Genomic DNA, 17988 nt, shown 5'->3' with positions numbered 1-17988 from the left:
CATGGCGGGGGGGTTGGAACTTGATGTTCTTAAGGTCCTTTCCAACCCTATTCTACGATTCTATGATTCTGTCGGCAATCAGGGAGAGATGTAAGGCTGGGAGGGACCTCAAGGAATTGTCTGGTCAATATGCTGAGGCATATTGAGGCAGGAGCAAGGATACCTGGAGCAAGCCTGACAGATACTCATTGATGAAATGGAGTCTACCAAATCTGTTGATGGCTTTGCCCATAGTTTGATTCATACCACAGGTGAAAAGTTTTGGTGGGAACCCTTGTTTCTAACATTAGTCTTTCATCTCCTCCTAACTGACCTGGGAGCTCTTTGGAAAACTTAGAGGACCAATGTTTTTTCCCCATTCAAACACACCCTTTCCATGTTAGAAGTCAATCTTCATGTTCCCCTTCAGCTTCCATCAGCTTAAACCAAAATCAGTTCCTTCAACTGCTCCCCTGAGATCCTGTCTCATAACAGAATTTTATTGATCTCTCTCTACAGCTACTCTACAGCTTTCTTAAAGCCCTCTATAAAAAATCCAAAAAGATGTCTCACCAGCACTGATCCCAGTGGAATAAATGTTGTCTTTGGAATGCCTATGATGCTGCTCCTGATACTTTCCAGAGTGAGATTTATAGGTTTTAGTCCAGTGTTTTGTTACATTCAGTCTGCAGTTGCCTACCACTTCCCCAGTCTCTTTTCCAAGATCCTCTCCAGCCTCACAGCAGCTAACCAGTTATTTCCTACACTGCACTTATACATTTGATTTGCCCTCCTTACACATGCTTCATTGCACTTGTCTTTATTGCCATTCACCTTGCTGATTTCGAGCCACCTTTTCAATTTATCCGGATCAGTATGGGTTCTGATGTTGTCCACTAAATCACCTGCAGCCCTTCCCGTAACTCTTCTGATGTTCTCTCTCTGTATTCTGTGATGCCCTAGATTACTTTTTGAGAGAGATTTTTTAAATAAAACTTTATTATGACTGTGTTGAGATCATCTTTCACTTGTTTTCTATGAGACCACTATGTAGACAAGCGTCAGACTTGTAAATATGTTCAGTTATAGCATATCTACTAAATTCCCCTTGTTCACTAGACATTTATTTTGCCAAAGAAAGAAATCAGATGAATTTGCCATGAACTCATCTTGATTAATCCACCCTGGCTGCTGGCCAGTGGAAAAAAAGTTAGTTTCAATCCTTCATGACTAAAATATTCCTACTGAAGCACAACTGTATTTGCTGGGTTTTTGTTCATTTGACTGTCTGGGATGCACAGCAGATACCCAGAGAGTGATGCTATTTTGGATGCTATCTTGTCCTTTCTCCAAACTGAAAGGAAATGGGTAAAGCTCTTTAAGGAGGCACCTGCACTCATACTCTAACATAGGATATGCTTTCATCAGCAGAAAAAAAAATCCCATTTCTATTAAGGTTCTTGCAGAAAAAGCTGCAGGAAAAGATGAATGAAGACAAGAGATGTGCAAGCTCAGACCTCCGTGCTCTCAGTATTTTCAAGATGAACATGAACATTGTACTACTTCAGACGTAAAAAAATGAAGCAATGACAAACCAAGATCTAGTATCTGTCATCTTTCATCCAATTACCTTGTATTTCTCAGTAGCACCAAACGTGTTACAGTACCACAGGCAGCAGTGCAATAATGAACTCCCCCCAGAGACTCCAGGTTTTTATTTCTTCTACAAAAACAATAACCACCCCCCCCCCCCCCAACCCCCCAAGTCTATCAGCCTCTCTGGATGTGCAACGACGTCACATAGTTTTTCAGTTCTGAAATTCTACCTAATAAAATTTAGGCAAGAAGATCTCTTAAATGACCTGGAAAAAAAAATAAATGTTTTAAGGCCTAGTATGATTCAGCTTTCTACAGTGGGGCACTTCCCAAAACAACTTGTCTCTTCACTCCACTGCCAATCCTAACAACTTTCATAGCACTTGTATGCAAGTAAATTTAGGCCAATATTAAAGGGATTTAACAGAAAGTACCTGTTTTACCCACTGAAAAGTAGTGACCACAGAGGAGCACAGCTCCACTGAAATCAGGCAGGACCTCCCTGAGTAACTGGCCTGACTTACTTGGGTAACTCTCCCTTTTGAACACCAACCATGCATGGGTATTATCTCATGAGTATACAAAATTAAGCCCTGCAGATTTACTAGGATCTCTGTGCAGAAACAGGAGCAGATCATTCACTTGGCTTTTTTGAAATATCAGAACAGAAAAACATGAACAATATCCATAAACCCTTCCACACAAGGGGTATAATATCTTGGGGGTTATCTTTTTTCTAAGATTTGTTTATCCCTCTAGCACAATATGCTATAAAGCTGTACTGTGTTGTGAGCTAGTCAGATATATTTGCTGATCTAGTTGGATTAATTAAAACTTTTTGCTTCCTGAGAGATACAGATGTTATGAGTTATCTAGGACAACCTGATAATCCCACTGGGACCATCTCATGTGGTTGCTTGCACTGTGTGTGAGCAAGAACACTGTGTAAAGGTTGATTTTCCACATTTATGTTTCATTTATTTAATAGCAATTTTCAGTTATTTTAAATAACATAGCTCAATTGCATGAAATAACATTTCTTACTTCATTCTTACCTCTCCCACTCACTGCCCCATCTCTCTTGATACCATAAATTAATTTAAACATATCAAGCCAATGATTATAAAAGTAACGCTTATATAAATCCACACTCCTGTAACCTTGCAAAAGACAAAAAAAAAATCCCATAAAGCTTCCCAAGGAGGCTATTTTACCATTTTAAAGCTCATTATGTAAAGACACACGGTTTTGCTATAAGCTAGAACCTGAATATCTAAAACTGCCATGTCAGAGTTAATGCAAAACAAAGAGCATATGCCCCCCGGTGCTTCTGCCAATTACCCTCGTTTTAGCCACCCCAATCTCATTCTTAGACAAAAGCTTCATGAAAAAGTGGATGATACTAGATCTTTTACTTCCTAAGAGTAACTTGTTTTTTACTATAGGCTACTGCAACATTTATAGTCTAAACCTCTTCCATGAAGCTGTTCAGAGAATATTAAGATTGCCAAATTCAGCTGCTGCACTGAGACCAAAACTTTGCCTGGAAACTTTTCATCTGCTCCAGATGTGAAACATAAGTGAGAGTGCTAATAATTAAAAGATATCACAGAAAAAATCATTATATTGTTGCTTTTCAGAACTGATAGCACTGGGACTATGGTCCAGCAGCCCAGTAGTGTCAAAATACTTTTCAATAACACTCAGAAGTGGAAATTTCAACTTGCAAGGCAACTTCATGCAACTTCCTGTGTCACTTCCTTCTGTCTGCACTGATGGGTAAATGTGAATGAATAGTTTTACTCTCTCTTGATGTGGATGTTTAAGAACTCATCACCTTTCTCACTGCCTCATCTGAAGTATTAAACTAATAAATTTATCCCCAGTTTCACTTACGGCTGTTACCACTGACTTAGTCATACAGAAATCTTTACCCCTAATCTTCTAGGTATCTTGGCACTGTTTAAGAAACTTTCTTCAAGCTCTGAAATATCATGATATACTCACTTCAAAGACAGTGATGCACAGCTTTACTCCTGTTATTTCATCAGTGGGATACTGGTGACGAGGCCAAATGCCAGCAGGCCAGAACAAGACAGCTAGAAATACACTGAAATCAGCCCTTTTGGGAAAATCTTTGGCACCCTGTCTCAGTGTTTAAAATCACTATGGGTCAAGAAGTTCTTTACTGCAAGGCAGTCCCAACATCAACATCTCCTCCTCCATTAGCCCTACTTCTCTCAGAAGTCCAACTGGAAACTAACAATCTCCTCTAGACAATCTCCACCATGTCTAAATAAAGTGCTCTGCCTTTGAAACATAGTTGTTGATGTACAGCTGAGTTTCAGGCTTTCCAGGTGGATGCATGATTGTGCAGAGAAGCAGGAGGGAATTAGCTGCACACAGAAGAGCTCATAGTTTAGAAGCACCCTTGTGCCTTCGTCTTCCTATCAGTAGGATTTATCAGGGCAGTTTTACTAAACTATGTGGTAGATTCACACTGCAATGTAGAAGACCATGAAGAAGTAAGAAGCTGTTTCATCCCTCCTTCAAGGGGCCAAATTCTGTAGGACATTCAAAACTAGGTCCAACCTGCAAGTGATCCCTCCAAGGTGAGCAGGCTGTCACCCAGCAATTCAGCCACTTCACACCAATTGCTGTGGAAGCATCCTGCACTCCACCTGCCTAATGCAGTTTGGGGGTTACATCTGTACCTGAAACAATTAAAATCTCGCTAGAGAGGCCATGCTCTTGATCAGAGAGACATGTTTCCATCCACTGTCTCACATTATAAGAAACTATGAGGAACAGCACAAAACTGGTATAAGTCCTCTACTGCTGAAGAGGTCAAACCCATCTGCAGCTTCTGGACAGGCAGTGCAGAGCCGTGTCTCTCCCATAACCCACATCTCTGCAGAAAAAAGAAAACGCCCTTACATAGGACTGACTCCTGTAGGACACCCTTAGTGCAGAGCTGGATTTCAACCATAGCTAAACACTCAAGCCTATGAATTCCTATACATGTAAAGCCTTCTCACATCACTTTCTGTTGCTGTAGAAAATTATGATTTAATCTATGTTAACCACTTTTGCTAGAAGGTGCTATCTCACAGATACATTTTCCTCGGGATCAAAAATTAAATCCTATGGACTCCTGGGATTGCTTGTCTGGAAGTCTGCCAGACAAGCATTCTCCTACAGTTGTACACTGTTTTGTCAGTGTGTGGGCTTAGCCACTGCTTAACAAATTTACTAGATAAACCTCCATGATTCATGCAAACAGCACTCAAGTGGCTAACTACTATATATTGACAGGGAACTGATGAATGTTACTTGAACAATGAAAGAACTCACTTGAATAATGAATTAGGTTTTGGCAGATCAGTGGAGAAATGACTGGCAGTCTGTGGCAGTCCATGTCACAACTCCAAAGCAAAAGCTGAGCAGCAGCAAGGGGGGATACAATGAACAATCAGCAGCCTTTCAGCATCATTCGCTCAAAAGGGAGATTTTAGAACCAGAGGTGGCTCAGATGGCAGCATCTCACCTAATCTCAATAGGAAAGAAGGTGTCCTATTCTCTCTGTGTAGTAAATTGAAAAGCAGAGCAATCTATCAAGAGGAGCCCACCCATCCTCTCCTTCATCAGCTCTTCCCTGAACAGTAACAACATGGGGTCAAAGTGTCAGCACTGAGGTCCCTTTTCTTTTCCAACCTGCAAATTGTCAACATGGGTATTTTTAAGATGAAAACAAGAAGTCAGCATTTTAATCCATGAAATTAGAAACTGAGTTTTTTTAAATGCTGCCTTGAAATTGCTCCAATAGTTGGCAGAAATGACCAGTTTTTCCAGAGAAGGTATCCTGTACAATAACCACAACAAATTCTTCTGCTCATACACAAAAACAATTTGAATTAACAAGCCTGCCTTCATCATAATTTAAAACCACGTATTGAAAAATATTCTCTCTCTCTACAACCACCTCCTCAGAAATGTGGAAGTAAACAGAAGCCAAAGCAACTACACATATGAGATACAAGTATCTCCCCACAGAAAGAACAACAAAGCACCTTTTCTCAGCTCTTCAGAGAATTGATGGATGACTGAGGGATTCTTGTGGAACTTTCACATCCTGAGAAACAGTGAAGTATTCAGTGTACATTGACACTCCTGCCTTTGCTATCTTGTTCTGACCTTCCCTTGCAACAAGGATCACTGGAGCATTTCAGTGACCAATTGAACATATTAAATTTCTGTTGTTGCTTAGATGAAGTACACGCTTGGTAGGGCCCACTGAGCTGGACAAATAAACTCCTGTAAATGCCATATTTACGTGGCTAGACTGACTCTCCAATGTGCTCTGTGTCATTTCAGAGCAATTTCATTGCTGCACACAGACAGGGGCAAATTGATTGCTCCAGGTGACATAAGCATGCAAAAGTGGGTGTTGTGGTTTAACCTGGCAGGCAGCTAAACACCACACAGCTGCTTGCTCACTCACCTCCCAGTGGGATGGGGGAGAGAATCACAAAAAAGGTGAAACTCATGGGTTGAGATAAAGGCAGTTTAATAGAATGGACAAGGAAGTGAAAAGAATAATAACAAAGAGAAAACAATATACAGAAAAAGTGATGCAGAATGCAATTGCTCACCACGCACTGACTGACGCCCAACTAGACCCTGAGAAGCAGACTGACACCCTGCTAGCCAGATCCCTCCAGTTTTATTGTTCAGCATGACATCATATGGTATGGAATATTCATTTGGCCCGTTGGGGTCCTGGCTGTTTCCCCTCCCAACAGCTTGTGTATCCCCAGCCTACTCGCTGGCAGGGCACAAGAAGCTGAAAAGGCTATGACTTGGTGCAAGTGCTGCTCAGTGACAACTAAAACATCAGTGTGTTACCAACATTATTTTCATCCTAAATGCAGAGCACAGCACTGTACTAGCTGCTAGGAAGAAAATTAACTCTGTCCCAGCCAAAACCAGGACCCCGAGAAGCTGGCCACTTTGTTCGCAGTAGAATCACAGAGGGGAAGAAGACACACAGCAGTACACCAACTACTGTAATTTAAACAATCACACTCGTTTCTTCAGAAAGCCCCATCTCTCTTGAATTCTGCAAGCTACCTTCCCCAAAACGCCTCTTCCCTTTTACAGGTTCTCTGAACACTGAAGTCCTGTCTATGCTGAGTTACAAAGTAGTAATGGCGGACAAAGCAGAAGTATCTTTCTGGCTTCTTTCTTAATACATTCCTTTTTAGTTTTACATCTACATCTATGGCTGCAGAAGCCTAAAGCCTGCCTTTGGACTGAGCTAGAGCAACATGCAGCAACAGAGACAAATTCTTGCTGCAGGCTGTGAGCAGACAGAAGATAATGGAAGGTTTATAAGAAAGGTCCTTCCTGAGTGATAAATGATTCCTTGTCCTTTCAGAGGCTCTGATGGACATACCTATTTGTTCTGCTCTGCATAGAGAGGGGACAAAATGACCTATATCAACACAAAAGGAGCTATAGAAATCAGATTATCAATACATATTCAACAACTTTTTGCAGCACAATAGGTATTTAAGCAATAACCCTTGTAAAAGCCTTGCTCCCTTGTCATAGGGTGCTTTATGTTTGCTATTTTTAGCTTTTGAAGTGTCAAAAAGCTACACAAAAAATGTTGGTGAACAGCACTGGACACCAACAAAAAGCAAGTGAGGCAAAAAGAAATCTGAAGTAAGCTGCACAAGATGAGGTTAAGTTATTCAGAGAGCGATTTCTTGCAACACAGGTGATGTATTTCGGTCTAAATATCCTTCTCAATCCTGTCCTCGGTGAAAAACCAAGTGCCAAACTGCCAATCAAACTGAAAAGCATCCCCATTCATCTAGGTTTCCCTCACCACTGCCCTGCAACAAGCAATGCTTGATCAGCAGCTACAGAACTTAATTTAGCTATTTTTAACAAGTACACCATTTTGCAATCCTGCCCACCAGAAGGATTTGCAAATCTCTCCAAATACTCCTCCCTGGTCCTGATAACTTTGCCAGCATGAATAGGAAACTTGGGCTTGCAGAACAAGCTGCTGCTAGCTGACAACGCAATGAAGGTTTTCTTTTGTATCTGCAGTTTGCATGAGTAGGCAGCTGAGATTCTGATGAATTACTGTCTCTGATCTCAGTGTTAAGACTTTTTTTGGCACAGTCTGTTAGAAAAGGCATTGCCAATATCAACTATTGGTATTAACAAACTTCTTCAGGAAAGGTACCAAAGGCATTTCACAGTCTCTCCTCTGCTTGCAACAGGACTGAGTTCAGGGACCAGAGGTTTTACTCATCGAACTGTAATGGAGTCTTGATGACCACTTATGTCAAAACACTGTTTCAAAAGAAAAACTGTAACGTCTTGTTTTGAAAACTCAATTTTCATTTTTCAGTTATACCTTTTCTTGGGGCCAAATCCTTTTCTCAACCTCACTGTGCCTGAGAAATTGCATTTTCCATTGGTTATTTGTGCCTCCCTGTCTGGTTTTGTGTCCACACTGTTGTTATGTTTTCAGCAGCTGGCATTGAAAAGCATATTTTTACAATCCTGCATGTCTGATCTCTTTGCAGAAATATTGCAAGCAACCCCTTTAGATTTCAAAAGCAGTCATTGTACTGTTGTGCATGAATTTAACATCTTCAGATCTTCATTGATAATTAATAATCACTTCAACTAGTTGATCATAATTGAGCATTTTTACCCTTGCAAATGATAAAAAAAAGGTTTCTTCTGTCTGTAGCCTTACTGATGCCACAATGCTCTTCACCTCACTCACAAGAGAAGCCACATTATTCTGATGACGTTATTTTTATGCAATAAGCCACACAGTTGTCCTTTTGCCATGCTTCTTTAATTTTAGATTCTATTTTTGACTTTGCCCAAAAGCCTATAAACCTACTCACAGCTTCCCAACAACTAAGCTTACAGGTACCACTTACAATTTTGACATGTACATTTAATAATTTTTTAGGTAACACCTAAGAAAACTAAATCAGACAATGACACATACATAGATTGTTGTAAATGTCAACCTTAATACTGCTACGCGTATTCCTCATCTTTAACGTGTTTAAGAGATCAAAAAGCAAGAGAACAATCCACCTAGACCAAATACAGGGCAGGTTATAATCTCCACTTCTTTTTCACTTATTGAGGCCATGTATCTATTTTGGTTTGTTATTATTATTCATTATGTCTTTATGGCAATAATAATAAAAATAATAATAATAACAACAAGAACAAAAACAATAGTTAGGGCTCTCACCTTACCCTAAATCATTTACCACAGCTGCTTAGTTCCTCCTGTGGGGGTCTCCTTTGCAGGGCACAGAATTCCCCACAGAAGACAAGGCAAGTAAATATTAAATATTTAAAATGTGCTATATCCACTTTATTCTCCAAATCCCCAGCCTTCTGTAAATACCACAAAGCAGTTTCAACAAATGGCTAATCAGCACCTATAGGTTTTCTATGGCCTAACTGCAATAGCTCATTAATGCTGTAGCTTGGGGATTTGCTTTTATGGACTTTGAAATATTTTGCAACACATCAACCTATCGTGTAGATGCTGTTCAGCAGAAATTTCATTGCACCATGCTGCAAACAGAGTCCTTAAACTACAACCACTTTTTAAAAAAAGCATTTAAAAATCTAAACAAATAGCTTTAATCTGCTAAAGCTTTAGAAAGACTTCAGCAAGAAAACTTTTTATAGTTCAGTATTTCTCTGAGATGAGCTCAAAGTGTTAGCTGGGATAATTATCAGAGAGATTATGTAGGTTTTATTTTCAAAAGGTTTTGGTTGCTCTCTTTTTACATAATTGCTTAGTGCTTGCATGTAGCTCAGAAAACAAAAAGCATAAGAAAAATAAGAATTATTTATTTAACAGAAAAATAATTCTAAATGTTATGAACATTTTCAGCAGTGTTTACTATATTTTGAAGATTTCTGTTAATCTGGAGAGCTGCTCAGTGATCTGACCTTGGCAGCACATGAAATGAGAAATGTGCCTTACCACTATTGTTTCTAAACCATTTCAGCGGAGCTACAAAATAGCAGGAAGCAGAGAAAAGGTGCAACATAATGCCTAACTACTTCCTTCATTTCTAGCTTTGCTGGAGACAAAGGTCACCACACGCAGGATATAAAATCTGGCCTTGTAAGTCAAACCAGTGCCATAAAGTACACAATGACTGTATAGAATCACTAAACGTGTCAAGAATTGGCTAAAAACGCTTCAAACATTTCCAAATTCAAACATTTTGCAAATTTACAAGCAAAACTCAGTCAGCTGAATTTGAACATACATTGTAACTTCTAACCAAATTCCAGCCAAGACCTTTCAAAGTCATCTTTGAAGCATAAAGAGGCCCTGAACTCAATGTAAGATTGTCACTGGGCACACTTATGAACATATTACCCTTGCTCTCATAAACAATTTAAAAGCTACATAAACTACGTAATTTCATATCCTGTTTTCAGTAATTCCAAGTTCATTTCATGATTATTTATATGTACTTCAGATATTTTAGGATGTCAAGAAAGCTTACATCAAGTGTGCTATACCACCACCTTTTGCTTAAACACAATAAAAGGAAATTCTACTTACAGCCAACCATCATCATGGCCACTGAAAAAATCTTCTCTCCATCAGTCGTTGGTGCTATGTTTCCAAATCCTATTGTTGTAAGGCTTGTCATGGTAAAGTAGAGAGAGGATATGTACAAGGAGTCTTTACTGGGTCCTCCTTCCCACTGCCCTGAGCCAGTGGTGTTGTATCGATATGGTGTCCCGATACTCAGTGCCAACTGGTAGAGCCAGCTATCTGTTTTGATTGTATTAGTGACTTCATCAATAACTTCATAGTCCCCGATGCTGTACCATATGCAGGCTAGCCAGTGGGCCACCAGTCCAAATACACACACCAACAGCACCAGTACAGCAGCACCATATTCCAGATAATGGTCCAACTTCCTGGCAACTCGACCGAGTCGTAGCAGACGTACCACTTTTAGGGAGCTGAAGAGGCTACTGATCCCCTAGAAAAGAATAAAAATCATTATTTCATCTGAAATATCCTTGCTGGTTAACACAGAAGGCTGTATAGCAATTCCCGTATCTACTTTAAATCTTCCTATTCAATTTTTTCATGCCCCAGATGACAGAATACAAGATCAAACCCTCCTTCCCTCCAGTACTTTTGTCCTCATCAGGGTAAATCAAATTTGGCACTCGTTAGGTGGATAAATTACTTCATTCAAGCTCAGTCTTTCCACGTAACAGAAGAGTTCTGTGTAATCCAAAGTGAGAAATGGCGTGTTTCTTATAAAAAGGAGTTTATTGCAAAATGTTTGCCAGTTTGAAGTAATAAGATACTCTGTTTAGACCTCAAGGAGGAAGAGCAGTCACAGATGGAAGTACACCATTCAAGTAGAGTCTTCTCAAACCTTCTCAGAGAACAGAATTCTATGAAATCTAAGCAGAGAATTGCTATTCTGGCCAAAACAAGGGTCCACCTACTTCAACAACCTTCAGCATTAACAGATGTTCCAGAGAAATGTCAGGAAGTAATTGTAATGGGTAACTACATAAAAATCTGTTTATTGTTACCCTCATCTACCAGAAAATAGCTGAGTAACCTCCTCTAGTCCAACAGTTTTTACCTCATACTATCTTTTACCACAGCTAATATAACTCTGGATATTTCATTATTTATAAGAAGTCTCACTGAATATGGAACAAACATCTGTGGGCCCATCACCCTTCTTAGTAAGGGTTAATACAGACCACAAGGCACTTGCAAGGAAACCACATTCCTTTGCATATCAGATTAATTTCCTTTCTGATCAACAGCCATTGCAGAATTTTCCTAAATCAAGTATTTCTGGGGTGTTTTGGTGTTTTTTTTTTCACACATTATAAATGAAGTCTATAATTCTAAGTACAAATAAATAGAAATACAAATATTTAGGGAAAAGAAGCAGACAAATCATCCAAAAGTTAATAGAAACAGTGCAGAGGGAACAAGAAACATGTACACCCTCCTAAATGCACAAATGGTTTGCAGTGTGTTTTAATAGAGTTTATAGATGCAAAAAGAGATGAAAAACATGTTCCTGATCTATTGCAATCCCATGATATACTTAAATTGTGCATTCAATTAATGGCTTAAAATAAAAGGTTCTTTACAAACCTTTTTTTTGGAAAGAAAGGTTTCTAATATAAAACATTCAGAAGCTGAAGACGTTTAATTTAAAGGAGAAATTAAGACATAGAAAGCAATGAGGCAAACATTCCTACTTATTGTGTCAAGATTAAATTGCCCTTTTCTATGCATCATTATCACATCAGTCTAGTCAAATACTGGCTAATAGTATTATCAAGCAGTAAAAGTCTGAAGTTTCTGGAGTTTTCCATACTAGAAAAACTTTCATGTCTTTTGCACCTCTGCTTTTTTTCACAACTTATGTTTGAAGGGTAATATACATCTGATATTTCTAGAGGTAATCTGTTCGACAAAGTTCTTGTATGCTTTTCAAATCCTGTTGGAATTTGTTTCAGATCCCCAAATCCTTCATAAATTGAAGTTTCATATTTGCATTCAAGCTCACATGATGCTCAATACCAATGGAGGAAAGCGGAATTTTCCCAATTTGATTTCTGTATTTTGCATTTACACGAGACACATATCTCGTTTATAATTCTTGTTTCCACCTAAATATATATCTATTTATTTGCTTTGGGATAGATGCCTGCGAGGCACTCTGAACAGGAACTTGCCCAATAAATTAGGAAGTACCCTACAAAGTCCATTACACAATGGACAGGGGTCAATGTACTCCTGAATGAAGGTTACACCCCACAGAAACTGTATCTACATTACAAAAGAAAACTACAGAGTATTTTAATAGTGTATTTAATGAAATTATTCTGCCATGTGTTTCAGTGAATTAACATTGATTCTGCAAGTTTACAACTTGCTGTGAAATCAGAGGGAGAAAACAGCAGGGTGGGTTTTTTTGTAGGATCAGATCCTATTGCATTAGGAAATTATCAGATCCTAGATATGCATTATTTCGTATAATTTGACTCAAAAAAGTAACTATTCATTACCAAGATTAAGGCTAAGGAAGGAGTTAGAGACCTGGAATCTAAACTTGGGAGTCCCCTTTATTCACCCAGTAGTTCATGTTTGTCCCAGTGGCAAGGCTTACACTGCACTGTCTGCTACACAAACACAAACCAAGACAGCCTTTAAACAGGAGAGTTTACAGTCTGATGCTCTGTCCTCCGTCCATATTACATCTGTCTCTAAGTTACATGGGCAGTTTAGCAGCAAAGTCTGGGTGAGATTTTATGCTGTGATTGTTTTATTTCTTTTTCCTAAACACAATCACATGTATTATGCATAAAACAAAGAGAAATGTTTCATTTTAAATGACACTAAATGTTTTATTTCCAAAGATCAATTCATTTAAGCAAGTTTCACCATAAATCTTAAGGGGAGTTCAGTCTCACCCACTACTTTAAGGCTGAAAAATCAGAGAGATATTTGTTGAGTATTCACATTTCAAGTCTAATCTTGGAAAATATAAAGACAATATTTGAAGCTTTAAAAGCTATTCTATAAAACACCAACTAGCACATTCTAAATGAACATGTGATGCATTGCACTTTTTAAGTACTAGGTTGAGTCAAGCTAGTACCATTATACTTAAAAAAATTGTTTGATGTTAAATTCATATCTGGGAATGCACAGAGCACTGCCTAAGATTCGGCAACAATCTCTTTCGTGGAAATTATGTGAAAGATTAACTGCCTTGAATCATGTTTGGGCTATTAAGAAATTCAGTATTCTAAGTTCAAAAGATTGTTGTCTGCCTTTAATTTCATTTTTCTTATATTTCTTCTAAAGGATGAGCATCTGCTTTAACTGAAGTAACCTCAGTATTCAAGGAAAAGATAGATTATTAGAAATGTTGAAAGGAACATGTAATCCCATTTGATACTAGCATTGTGTAAATAATTCAAATTTTTGGACCTTATATGAAGGTCCTACCATCTGGGAGAACCATTTGTCACTCCATTGAGTATTTAGTAAATTTGGCCAACTGACAGTAATATCTGCTCTTCTGTGTTCTCTGACTGAGAATATTTCATTACATTATGAACCATCCAATCCTGCCCCTTGAGGTTTTGGCTAATGTATTTGATCATGTCTTAATCAGATGAAGACATTCCACTTGCTTATCTTCAATCATCCCAGCTGCAGAAATCTTTTAACTGAAAGCCCGCCTACTCCAGAATATATTTTTTGTGGCAAGTTTGGAACCAAATTCCTAACTGATACACGTCATCGACTTAAGTGTTATAGGTACAAGCCACAGATGACTTTCCCAGTGACTTCAAAGGCCACTGGATCAGGAGAGGACACAAGCAGTAGCTCTGAACTAGCCCTTTTTATACAACTATTTCTATTTAGACAGCTGAAGCAACCACAAGGACAATGTCAAATTTATCCAGAAAGACATTTTTGACGAATGGGTATTCAACTTTGGAATTTAATTAGCCATCTGTGATTAAACAAAGCCAAACTTTATTGACATAAGTGCCTTGCAACTTGTGTTCTCAGATTCCCTTGATATACTAAGAAAGGAGAGTCAGTCTTAGAGTGGAGGCATAAGTTGATGACAGCACTTAGTCTGAAATGCAGAGGGATCACTCCTTCCTATTAAAATTACCCAAATCTTGCCATTTCAGATCCTAGATGTTATCATATTATCAAACTTTAGTCTTCCAGGATGAAAGAAGTGTGTAAGTTGTGTGTCTACACCTGGCTAAACTTTTCTGACCACAAGACTGAGAAAGACATTTCCTGCAATTGCAACATATGCCATGAGCACAGACCTCCGCACATCGAGCAAGAATAGGGAGCTAAATTCTCTTGTACTTAATGAATTTCTGGTACTGCAGGCAACAGGAAAGATGAAGCTGTCAAAGTCATGTTATATATGGGTCAAGAGCCAAACATGCAAGAGGATAAAGGGAACATTGTCACCAAAGGAAAATGAAAGTTAACAAGTGCAGGAAATCGTTGAAGTTAGTATGAGTGCCAGAGATGTCCTTGCAAACCAGAAAAGAGAGAGTGGAGTCTCTTCTACAGTAAAGCAGCAGAACAGCAGAGCTGCACCTTTTAAAAAGCCATTAAAGATTTAATCAGTTGCTTACTTGCTAATCTAATAAGTTTTCTGCAGCAGGAATATATTGCATAGAAGTTTTAAAAAGTAAAATAAAACCAAAAACATCCATTACTTTCTATCATCTAAATACACTAAAATCTGCTTAGACCTCAAAATGAAATCCCGGTTTGCTGAAGTGGTAAATTTCATGCTTTTTTTTTTTTTTTTTTTTTTTAATTATTAAGAAAAAATGAGGTTTTAACTCTAGGAACTTTTCCAATTAGATTTTACTGCATGATTTTTCATTTATTTGTTGTTTGCTGTGGACACATAAGCAATAGTAACAAAAAAAAGAAACACACATTTTAAATGTGTTCTAAAACTGAAATCCTCCTGGCTCTTAACTGCATCATTTAACAGAAAGCACTGTCTCAGAAAAGCTCAGAGGAAAAAAAAAAGCAGAAGAATATTCACTGTGTTTTGATGCCCCGAACATTGTGTTTTTTAAGATTTTATGTAGTGGCCAAGAACCAGAGCTTGGAAACTTGCTATGAAATGCTGTAGGGCATGTTGCCACTGCAGTCAAAGGTGTGACTGCAGTATATACAGACCTCAAGCTAAATTTAAGCTAATATGCTTAGGGTTGCTAAATGCAGCAGTCACACTAATCTGCATATAACAAAACTAGCCATTAAAGCAATCAAATCCTCTGAGGAGTTTGTAGCCCAGGCTGAACTTTTTATTTCCATGCAAGAACAAAATGGTTTCATGTAAGCTGAGTTTGAGCACACCTGAACAAGACACAGACACGGCATGACTGAGCTCTACCTCCCCTGCTGGGGTGGGATTGATCTTACATAATGCTGCAGCCTTACAGCCAACTATTTGGTCTATGTGAAGAGTCAGCTTCACTCTGTGGCAAGTGAAGAAAGTGGCATGTCAGGAGAGTGATTCACCCAATCCATCTCAGACAGCTGGGGATGGGATGAATCACCTCCTGGAGCTCTCTCTCTCCCCTCCCCCTGAATACAAAGAAGCTAAAGCCTATCACTTACACAGCTTACAGGAGGAGAAATTAAACCCATCCTTAGAAACCTGGATAGCCTGGATCTGGGTAGCATCCAAACCTGTATTATGTTATTACTGAGATATATATTATAGAGATAGATATTATAGAGCACTGCCTCACAATGTGAGACTTATCTCTCTCGATATGAGCTTGGAGAATAACTGCTATTAATAACAGTAGACTGAGATTTGCTACAGATCTAATAGCATGCTTATTTCTTCACTGAATAGCCAATTATTCCACAGAAGGTGATGCTACACTACATTTAGTTTTGATGCAATTTTGCAGAAGTCCTCATTGGCTTGAAGAAGGAATTGAATCAGTTAATAAGGAACTATCACAAAGAAAACTGGATTTGGGTTCTTGATCACAAAAAAAGCAAGAGCTGTTACATTATAAGTGATAGTATACTGAGCTATAGACAATCACACGTGAAGACAACTGGACCATGAGAGATATTAGGGTCATACACCTGGCAGCAGAGAACACCTGAGTGTCCTTACAGCAAAACGTACAAAATTTCCAGAGGCTGTATCTCAAAGAAGGAGAAAAACTTGTAAAGCTGGCGTTATAATTGTGTAAGCAATCACCCAAAGGAAGAAAACAAAACCAGAGAACTGACAATCTGTAAGAAATAAACAATGGATCAACAGAAAGCTACACCTTAGAGGGTATAAAGAACAGAGATAAAGTGAGAATTGCCAAATGTCAGGTTGAACTTTTCCTTGTAAAGAACAAACACCCAAAGATTCTTCACATTCATAAATGAAAAAAAGAACAACAAAAGTAACCAAGCTGCAATGAAGTAAAAATAATCCAGGCTTGGGCTAAAAATCAATTAATTCTTAGCTTTAGTTTTCAAGGATTATGTTTATGTTTTCCAGAAAAGGTAATGCATCAAGAAGGAAATAAACAGATACATTACTTGAACAAATGTTAAGGGAAAGAGTAATTAGAAACTCTGAGATAAATCAAAATGCAATCAGTGTATAGGCTTTCTAAGCTTAGGTTAGCTGAGATCTAGCCAAGTTTTCCTGATAGCTTTCTTTGATAAAACACCCCATTTTCTAAATAAAATAAATGCAGTCTTTCAGAAATGCAAGGGGGGAAATTATTAGGAAGCACAAAAAAACAGGAACCACAATTAGGTGGTGTTGAGGGACAACAGGATAGCAAAATGGGAACCATTAAAAGGAAGTCTAGCAAGGGTTACAAATGTCACCTCTCAGCTTCTTTGTGAAGTACAGAGGAATATTACAGGATCACAAAATATGCTGATGGCACACCCTTGGAACACACTTTAAGTACAAAAAGTATCTGGGTGGGAATAAAGGAAAGTGCGATAAATCTTAATGATACAGTCTCAAGGCATCCATTACAGGGCAAATTAACAAAAACCTCTAGAACTAAAAAGATCTTTATCTGAAGATTATCGAGAAAAAGAAATATTTGGGTCTATGAGTTAATCCCACAGTGACACATAGTGATTCCACTCACAGAAGAGGTTAATGTAGTTCCAGGACAGATCAGTTGAGCGCTTTCACCATCAAGAGGAGAAAAACAAACCCCAATTACAAAGCCAAGATGAATTCCGTACTTGGAGTAATACATACTGCCCTAAAGAGATGTACTCTAACTTAGCTCCGCGCAAAGAGAGGCAGCTGGAATGGCCAAGAAAATTTTCGTTACATTTCATAAACAGGGTTTCTGGACAAGGTCAGTTTGCTTAGATTAAGGAAAGGAAAATAGGAGGGAGAGGGGAGGAACGCACACAGAAGGATAGACGTAACATGACTATTCTAAGAACATCGAGGAGATGAGATAAACATGAAGGCAAGAAAAGAAACATTTAACCTAGAAGGCTAGCACAAGGACACATGCACCAATTGCAAATTAAGACAGATTTGCAGACAACATGAGTTAAGGTGGATTTTGACCAGTTTATCAGAAGGGTCATGTGATGCATCTGCCCCACCAAAGCCTGTGACTCAAGAGGTCCCTGTAAGTTTTACCTCTTTTTTTTTTTTTTTTCCGGTTTTTGTTTTTATCCTCTGAAAAGTTGAAGTGAGGAAAATACAGTCTCAAGGGAAGGATTTATCATCTCAATCCAAAATGTATTGTGGAAGGATC

The 17988-nt window shown here is 38.5% G+C and overlaps 1 protein-coding gene across 1 annotated transcript in view; it reads right to left on the bottom strand.

Moving 5' to 3' along the window:
- Positions 1-17988, bottom strand: part of KCNH5 (potassium voltage-gated channel subfamily H member 5) — a 159186-nt gene that overhangs the window by 88180 nt on the left and 53018 nt on the right. Inside the window, exon 7 of the mRNA XM_061464210.1 lies at positions 10220-10649. Within this exon, the coding sequence (XP_061320194.1) occupies positions 10220-10649 (430 nt within the window). The remainder of the gene's footprint in view (positions 1-10219; positions 10650-17988) is intronic.

This window comes from Pezoporus flaviventris, unplaced genomic scaffold (assembly GCF_033815535.1).
Source record: "Pezoporus flaviventris isolate CSIRO_AGI_PZ_B2104156 unplaced genomic scaffold, CSIRO_AGI_Pfla_v1 ptg000036l, whole genome shotgun sequence".
Taxonomy (NCBI): domain Eukaryota; kingdom Metazoa; phylum Chordata; class Aves; order Psittaciformes; family Psittacidae; genus Pezoporus; species Pezoporus flaviventris.
This window is presented reverse-complemented; position numbering and strand designations above follow the sequence as displayed.